At 38.6% G+C, this 9,277-nt stretch overlaps 1 protein-coding gene across 1 annotated transcript; it reads left to right on the forward strand.

The window, feature by feature from the left end:
* The first annotated feature begins 556 nt into the window (after positions 1-556).
* tekt3 (tektin 3) lies at positions 557-8,453 on the forward strand. The gene is made up of 8 exons (XM_023289486.3): positions 557-890; positions 1,840-2,437; positions 3,122-3,205; positions 3,298-3,368; positions 3,466-3,609; positions 4,996-5,218; positions 6,179-6,333; positions 7,841-8,453. The coding sequence occupies exons 2-8, from the start codon at positions 1,868-1,870 to the stop codon at positions 8,055-8,057; spliced, it is 1,464 nt and encodes a 487-aa protein (XP_023145254.1). The 5' UTR covers positions 557-890; positions 1,840-1,867; the 3' UTR covers positions 8,058-8,453.
* The last annotated feature ends 824 nt before the right edge of the window (positions 8,454-9,277 follow it).

Genomic DNA, 9,277 nt, shown 5'->3' on the forward strand with positions numbered 1-9,277 from the left:
ATCCTCATGTCCAGTGGTAGGTAACACAACACAGATTATTATTCTGTGCTACAGGGGTTTGTGTGGACTCTTCCTGTGGCATGAATCATTCAGCAGGTGACTGTAATCCATACAGACAGCTAGTTCTCAGGGTGACAGTGAGCTATCCGGTGATGCACCCGGACCAAACTGAATTCCTGTGCTTCAATGACAAGGCTCAGATTGCTTCCCAGCTAACAAAGAAAAACTGTGAATTCACCAGAAAATCTCATTTATTTGACATCACAAGATTCCTTGTTGCATTTTAAGACATTTTGACCTTTAATGAGGAAACTAGAGAACATGGTGGAGATGGTTTATGGTGGTCAGATAAACATATTCAAAGGATCTGTTGATGAATTACGTTGACAAGGATTTGCAACACAGAAATCCTCACTACATTTCACACTTGTGCCTTCTTAATAGGTTGTATCCATTTGAGGGAAAAAGCAGAGTTGCTCTTCAGAGTTGCATCGAGCCAATCGGTATAAATCATGAAATGTAATAATAAGCAAAGAAAAATTACAAACACAAAGTCTTATCTATACAGTAGTGACACTTTGCAATGCCAACGTATTTACTAGTATAAAGAAATAAGCACCTGGAGGACATTAATCTGAAAATCCCAGGCAGAGTGTTGCAGTAACCCATGGCAACTGCTTCTGTGTCAACAGAAATCTTGGACTAGGCCAGCTCCTGCAGCAGGACTGTGCAGCACCATTGGCTGCCTGAATGAATGACTTGCAAACTTGTCTATGTATTATGCATGTCAGTTTACCTTTAGTGTGTTCTTGAGCTCATTCTCAGGTAAACACAGCCGAGAGGAGGCCAGTCACAAGACCCTGTGTACCGAAGGACCAGCTCTTATTTTGGTAAGACATTTCTTTTTCCATTTTTATGCTGTCATTTCATCACTCTAATTCTGATTCTTGTACCTGTTGATTCCAACTTAGTATGCTTGTCAACCAATGAGTTTGGAGGTTTTCCATTGCATTCAATGTACAACTCAAGCCTAGTCCTAGAATTTAAAAAAAAAAAGTTTTTATTGGGGATCTCCATTGATTTTTTTTCACTTTTTAATAAAGGGAAAGGCTTAATCAATGTCTAGGAAAATGGTTGTAAATGTCCTGGATTGGTAGCTGCATTAAGGGTATAAAAAAGTGCAAAGTATAATATATAGAAGTGTAAATCAGATGTAAATACTCTAGAAACTGCAGGTTGTTATGAAAATCTATATTTTATTCACTTTTTACTGAGCAGCAAGTGGAGAAAAGTACAGGAAAAAAGGGTCAAGACAACACAAAAATGACATTTATGCTAATTAAAGCTGCAATAAATCAGTATTTCTACATAAAAATGAGATGAGAAATGGGTTTTACATTCATCTGGTAAATGCAAATTTAAATATATAGTCATGTATAATATATACAGTGCTAAACAAACATCTGAAAAACAAGAAAACACAAATATTTTAGAAATCTTTCAACAACTTATTTCAAACTAAAAATTGTGTTGTTATTTATTAGGCAAATAACAAACTGGAGCAACTAAATAGCCCTCATTCACATATATTAACTAAAAATCCTAATATGACCTCCTTTAGCACTGATAACAGCTTGCATTCTTGCTGGCGTTGTTTTTATGTACTTTTCGACAGTCTCTTCTGTTACTGAGTTCCAAATAGTTTCTAGCTGTTCCCAGAGACTTGCTTATTGTTCATTTAGTGCAAACACCTTACGCAGGATGGTGGTTTAATAAATTTGTTAAGCACTGTTCATGTAAATATTCAGACTTGTGAAAATTCGATTATTTTTTTACAAGTTGGACTCAGCCTGAAGGGCGTGAAAAAATGGAGCTGATCGGATCCACCCTGACGGCCACATATGCTCGGCCAAAAACCAGCCACTTCCTCCCTGCCATCTCCACCATGGCATCCAGCTACCGCAACACCCAGCCGGCCTTGGCCATGAATCCCAGTGCCAATCTGTGGAGGACCAACAGCTATTACAAGAGCAGCAGCGCCGTCCCGGCCACCTCCTCCATACAGAGGGAGAACTTAGACCTGGTTCGAGCCAACACCATGTTCTACCCGTCCAACAGGAGCGCCCTGACCACCCGCTACACCCCGGACGACTGGTACAAGTCCAACCAAAACAACTACAGGGAGTCCGAGTCGTCCCGGAAAAGCGCAGAGAGGCTGAGGAAAGACACTCTGAGGCTGATGCAGGACAGAGAGCAGCTGACCAGGCGGACCCAGGAGAACACCAGCAAGAACATCGGCGAAAGGCTCAACGACATCATCTTCTGGAGGTCTGAGCTGAGCCATGAGATTGACAACATGGTGACGGAGATAGCGGCTCTCAATGAGGTGAAGAGGAGGCTGGAGAGAGCCTTGGCAGAGACTGAAGGGCCTCTTCAGGTGAGGGTGGAAGGAACATCCTTCAGTGGAGAGTGTGTGTTATCTTGAACTTTCTTCTCTGGTATCTCAGTTTGGAGTTTTGTTATTGGAACATTTGAGAGGAAATATTTACATTTCTACAAGGGCAAGCTCCGTGTTCACCAGCAATCTTAGCACCGCTGAGTGCACTGGTGTTATCATTCATGCATGTCAGGTCTCAGGGTGCGTCATGGTATCTGTGCAGGAACAGTTTTGACTAAGGTTCCCTGTTTGGTTGTAGCAACAGTATCTGTCTGGTCCTTCACAACACTGTGTAATGCAGCAGTGCCTTCGCTGGGTCAAACTCTTAATTAGGTCACCTTAGTGCTCCATGAAAGGGCCGGCGGTACGTTTGTGTTGCCCAGAGTGAGTCAACTTGGAGATCTGATGACACGTACACCTTTCTAGGACAATATCATGTGGCAGGGAGGTTTTCTTAGAGTCTCCTGCAGGTAACTGGAGGACATATCTGATATGAATACCGGGGCATAAACCTTACACATATATGCATACAGGGCCATACCTGCTTATATCTCACGCTCAAATTACTTCCTCACCTATCTGACTGTCACAGAAAACAGCAGAGTGAAGAAAATGTTGAATATTGAGTGATTTTTACATAATGAGCATCTCAATTTGTTTTAGTCATGATCATTTTGTCAATAGGTGTCTCAAGAGTGTTTGTACCACAGAGAGAAGCGGATGTCCATCGATCTGGTCCATGATGATGTAGAGAAAGACCTCATAAAGGTAAAATACAAACAGCTGTGAGCTTTTAAATATGTGTTACCTCTGCAGAAATAAGCCAGTTCTCATATCTTTCCTGCCGTTGCTACAACAAGGAAGTATCCGTCATAAAGTCGTGTCAGGAGAGGATGCGTCGACATCTGGACAGAGCCGTCGCCCAGCTGGCGTAAGTGTGAAAAATCAAGTTTAGAAGTATTTGTAAATGCAAATCTATTCAGTCTGTTGATGTGTTTGTTTCTGTACTGCTTTGTGGGCTTCCTCAGGTCAAACCGAGCGGCCCAACATGAGCTGGAAAGAGACATGAGCGACAAAGTGGCAGCTCAGAGGATAGATGACAGGTGTCACCATCTGAGGAACACATCAGACGGTATCGGCTATTACAGAGGAATTGACAGACTAGACCCTTCGTGAGTATAGTTATATGATCGAAGATTAACCGTTTAATCGCGTTAATCAAATAGTCGCCAACAGTTGGGATCCTGGACAGTTGGGGTGTCCGGTTAAACTGACACTCTTTGGCACTTTCAGACATGCACTCGTCTCCATTAATCTGACGGCATCTGAAGGTGTCGGCTTCATGTCTGGTCATTTTACCATAGAAGCTATGATGACAATATTACCAGATCGGACCTCGTAACATTTCTATATCACTTTCAACCAACACAGATTTGAACTACATATACCTTACCTTATTAACTGATTTTAAGAAGGTTTCCTCCACATTTCAGCAAAAACATAAAAGAATGCAAAAAATGCAGTTTGGACCCCAAATACTTTGGTCATTCCGTTTGCTTGAGAATTTCACATCAATTACAAACTGAAATGTGCATAAAAATACAACTTCACTGTGATGAAGACCAACTTCAACATGTTATGTTGATGAGGGTCATTAATAATTAATGTATTCTGAGTTTTGACTAGAAGAAGCTGAAGTTTAGTTTGTTGCTTCCAGCTGTTTGTAGGAGTCTTTCCTCTGAGTTTGTTAATCATCAAACATCAGCAGGATCCATAGGAGCATCTCCAAAGCCAAAGATGTGCACATATTTAGGCTGATAGAAAAAAGAGTCATTACTTAGAATTATAAATAGTCCCTGACATGGAGACAGGACCAATCAGGATCTACGAGTGTCGACGTTCATAAACTGTAGTTAAAACATTGATCATAGTGGATTTGGATATAGTCTTTTGTTCATTATTGCTCTGTTACTGTTGTGGGTTTGTGTGAATGAAGCTATGAGGAGCATTAAGGTAAAAGCGATGTATGTCTGAATGACAGAATGTTGTCATTTTACCAGATTGTTGAAATCAACAATGTTAAATATCCCATGTCTGAAAGGGTTTAAGTGTCTACATTCTAGTCCTTTGTGAAGCTGTACTTAGACATAATAGTGATTCTTTTCTAAATAAACTACTCACAACAACTTTGTTAACACGTGCTGGTGTGAAACAGGAATACAGTTTATCATGTCCACCATCTTAGATAAGAACATCAGCATTATAGTATTTGCTAATTAGCACTAAATTACATCTCAGGCTGGTGTGAATGTCGTTAGTTTTAATATGATGATTATGCCAGATAAAAATTCAAGCAATCACCAAAGTAATTACACTGTCAGTTCATCTTGAGAAAGATATGTGTCCCAAAACTGTGTCCAAGATGATAGAAAACAGGTCAGTGGATCATCGGTGTCATTGCTATTCATCCTCTGGGAGCCAGACAGAACAGACAGAACAGATCTCTGTAGAAGTCTGAAACACAAATTTCTATCATTCTTCTTCCTTGTCTCCGTCAGACTCTCTCTGCCCGACTCCTGGTCCAAGTTCACGGATGACAACATCCTGCACTCCCAGAGCGAGCGAGCTGCTTCCCACAAGCTCCGGGACGAGATAGAAATCCTGCTGAACACCACGTCCAACGAAATGTGGAACCAGTTCAACAGCGTCAACGTAGCCTTCACCAACCGCATATCAGAGACGGCTGACACCAAGAACAGCCTGCAGACACACCTGGCTAAGGTCACCACCTTTTCTACACAGTTTCATCTCATTAAAAAACAGTCCAGTCTTGTCATAATCAGCCACCAAGAACATATCTTATTCTATCTTAAATTGTGGCATAATTTATTTATTTTGGGGGGTTTATTTATCAGAGAACTCATCATTTCACAAAGCAAAACATTAAGTAAAAAAGCCTATATTATAAAAAAGAAAGTGGTTCCAAAGAGACAGTCACATGTCTCTATAATAAGGAAAAAGTCCAAATCCATTCACTCGCTTCATGTAGCGCTTAACTAAATTTGTCCCCTATTAGAGCGAGATCATGTGTTTGAACTATTCTCTTTCTGTTTTTTCCCACAGAACAGACAGCACCAATCTTATATTCAGCACCGGCTATAAAAATGTGTACAGATTGCAGAACATAAGATCTTTATTGTCTGCTACCAGGCCTGTAAGGGAACATTCGCCCTGAGTAGTGGATTACATGCATTGCTTATAATAAAACATCCCTCTCAGAAGGGAGGAATGGTAATAAATTGTTTATTGCTGGTGCAATATTCTACACTGGACCTCATTATTCTCAGGTTAATAGCAAAGAGCTTAAACTCTGAGATCACATAAACTGTTGGCTGAATTTGTAGTCTGTCAGAAACTGATATGAAGCACATCGTCCTCAATCAACCTCGCTCACTTTCAGCTATAAGCAGTAGTCATTCAATAGAATTCAATTACATCAAATGGGTTTGGACAGAGCAGGTCACTAAGCAGCAGCTGATGTGACGTCTGCAGCTTTTTACTACTTCTCTGCCTCTTCTATTAAGATTGTCACATTTCTTGCCTTTTTTTGCCAGTCAGTCCTCTTTACTCTTAATAAGCACACTTTACTGTACTCAAGCTAATTTAATTAGCATAAATGAGACACTCAGCTGCTATATTTTGTTGTAAAAGTAGTTTTTCTGTGTTTTTTTTCCCACCCAGACTTTGCAGGAGATTTTCCAGACTGAGATGCTGATCGAGTCTCTGAAGAAAGCTCTCAGAGATAAAGAGTGTCCGCTGAAAGTGGCCCAAACCAGGCTGGAGGAGAGAACTCGCAGGCCAAACGTAGAGCTCTGCAGGGACAACCCACACCACAGGTAGCTCAACAACTAGTATTAACCATCTTTAACAGCCTGTGCACAGATAATGATATATTTCTGCTCATATGTTTCCTACAACACACCACATTTGCCAAAATTGTTGAGTTGAGATGAAAAATTAGCATACCTGCAACAACAGTAACGCCGAAAAGCATATAGAAGTATACATTTAAATGCATTTAAGATACAGATTCAAATGCTTTTTGTGTATTTGGACATTAGTGTTGATGTGGTAAAATTGGGGCTAAATTATTGGTGGTACGATCTGGCTAAAAGGATTATCTTATATGAGACAATCAGAATTTTTTTTAACAAATAGCTACTCCATGTAAATTAAATTGTGTTTTAAATAAAAATGCTCAGAAACACACTTCACACTGGCTATGACTTGGTAAAGATAGACGGTGTCATAATAATGCAGTTGGTGCTTCACTGCTAAACTATAAATCCCCTATGACAATTTAACATTAAAACAATAATATAAGAACAAATAAATATAGTAAATAGAATAATAAATAATAAAAAAAGTGATTTTCATTTGCTAAATTAAAGCTGCAGTGTATAGGATTTTAAAAAATCCTTACTTTGTCACCATTATGTGACACCAACATTGCATTATGATTCCCATTGGCACATTTATTTTCCGCATTTACTAATTTAGTAATTTGCACTTTAACTTCCATATAAAGGTTTAGTGAACCAAACTTAATGAGATGTGGTGATGAGTGACAAAGTGGAATGCTGCACTGACTTATTGTTATTTAATGGTTAGAATTTTGTCATTTCTAATGAATTAAATACATTTTTAACCCTCCTGTTGTCCTCATTTACAGGCACCAAAAAATATTGTTTCCTTGTCTGAAAAAAAAACAACAAAAATTCAACAAAAAAACTCCACAAATTTCTGAAAATTTGCAAAACCTTCAGGAAGAAAATTCCAATAATTCCTTAAAAATTTCCCTTAAAAGTTTTTTTTTTTAAATTCCCCAAATTTGGCAAGAAAATTCTTGTAAATATTTTCAAAAAATGAGCAAAAATCTTCCAAAATAATCCTAAAAATATATAAAGTGATTCCATATATATCAGTAAAACTTCTAATATTTTCTTTAAGAACATTCACAGAAAAATCAACCAAAATCCAGCAAATTTCCATGGATTTTGGCTGATTTTTTGTGAATATTCTTAAAGAAACATTTTTTTACATTTCTTTTTTCCCCACCAAAGAAATGTTCAAAAATTTCCCCAAAAATTTGAAAATGTGGACATCAGAAGTTTTACTGTGAAAATATTTTTTGTTTCATATTTTCAACCTTTAAAACGGGTCAGTTTTGACCCGCAGAACGACACGAGGATTAATACATTTTAGTCATTTTTTCCTGTCTTTAAATCATCTTAACTATGAAAATGTTACACAGCTGTATGTTTGCTGAGGCTGAACATGTTTCCTTCTATTTGTAGAAGACGTTAACAGTGAACCTGCATCTCTTTGTCTTTTCTTGTTCAGACTTGTAAGTGAGGTGAGGGAAATCGAGGACACCATCCATAAACTTCAGGAGAGGCTGATAGAGGCTGAAAACACTCTGCAGACTCTGGTCAAGACTAAAGTAACCCTGGAACACGACCTTTCCATCAAGGCCAACTCACTCTTCTTAGACCAAGAGAAGTGCATGAGCATGCGCAAGAGTTTTCCCAGCATGCCCCGCCTGGTGGGCTACACCTAAACCGAGCCCTGGAGGATCAATGATGTTCTAATGGGTTTGGAGCAGTGTGTGAACTAGAACCATGGATTCAGGGGAATGACAGAGAGAACATTTGTAAAGAGGTTGATTTTTTGCTTTCATTTATGATTATTTATAGTAATTACCAGATGAGAAGCAGCCGCAGCTCCCTGCTTTCAGCTCCGGTTTGTTCTTCGCTCTACTTTATGATCATTACTATCAAGATCTTTGAGTTAACCCTCCTGTTGTCCTCATTAACGGGCACCAAAAAATATTGTTTCCTTGTCTGAAAAAAATCAAAAAATTCAGCAAAATTTCCCCAAATGTCTGAAAATTTGCAAAACCTTCAGGAAGAAAATTCCAATAATTCCTGAAAAGTTTCCCTTAAAAGGTTTTTTTTTTTTTTTTTTAAATCCCCCAAATTTGGCAAAAAAATTCTTGTAAATATTTTCAAAAAATGAGTAAAAATCTTCCAAAAAAATCAACCAAAATCCAGCGAACCAAAATCCTGCGAAATTTGCTGGATTTTGGTTGATTTTTTGCGAATGTTCTTAAGAAACATTTTTAACATTTTTTTTTCTCCATCAAAAAGTGTTCAAAGATTTCCCAAAAATTTTGATGACAGAAGTTTCCTTGTGAAAATTATTGTTTTTTCCCCACATTTTTAAACTTTAAAACAGGTAAATTTTGACCTGCAGGACGACACGAGGGTTAAAGTGAATGAAGTTTATTGAATTAGTGATACACCATGTGTTAATCATATCATCAATAATAGCCTGATTTTGTGTAATATTCATGTTGATAAAGAGGCATAAGACAGACATGCACAGACTGACAATATTTTAGTCCCTTCAAATCATGTATTTAGGGGAGCTCATGTCTTAATTTCCCTCAAATCCACTGGAGTTCGCACATGTTTACATGCTTGAAGTGGTTTAGAAGAAGGTGTGGGTAATTTAAATGTTAACGAAATAACTGAACTTATAACCACTGATTAACAAAAATGGATTATCTTAAAGTTCCTGTGCAGAACTTGTGTGTGTGTGTGTGTGTGTGTGTGTGTGTGTGTGTGTGTGTGTGTGTGTGTGTGTGTGTGTGTGTGTGTGCGTGTGTGTGTGTGTGTGTGCATGTGTGTGTGCGTGTGCGTGTGCGTGTGTGTGTGCGTGTGTGTGTGTCCCTTCTGGCAATGAAAGTAATTACATAAACACTGCTGACATGCGTTT

Source organism: Amphiprion ocellaris, chromosome 18 (assembly GCF_022539595.1).
Source record: "Amphiprion ocellaris isolate individual 3 ecotype Okinawa chromosome 18, ASM2253959v1, whole genome shotgun sequence".
Lineage (NCBI taxonomy): Eukaryota > Metazoa > Chordata > Actinopteri > Pomacentridae > Amphiprion > Amphiprion ocellaris.

Coding starts and splice junctions, on each gene's coding strand:
- tekt3 (XM_023289486.3), top strand. CDS start 1,868: ATGGAGCTGATCGGATCCACCCTGACGGCCACATATGCTCGGCCAAAA. Junction 3,369..3,465: donor AGAGCCGTCGCCCAGCTGGC/GTAAGTGTGAAA, acceptor GGGCTTCCTCAG/GTCAAACCGAGCGGCCCAAC. Junction 6,334..7,840: donor AGGGACAACCCACACCACAG/GTAGCTCAACAA, acceptor TTTCTTGTTCAG/ACTTGTAAGTGAGGTGAGGG.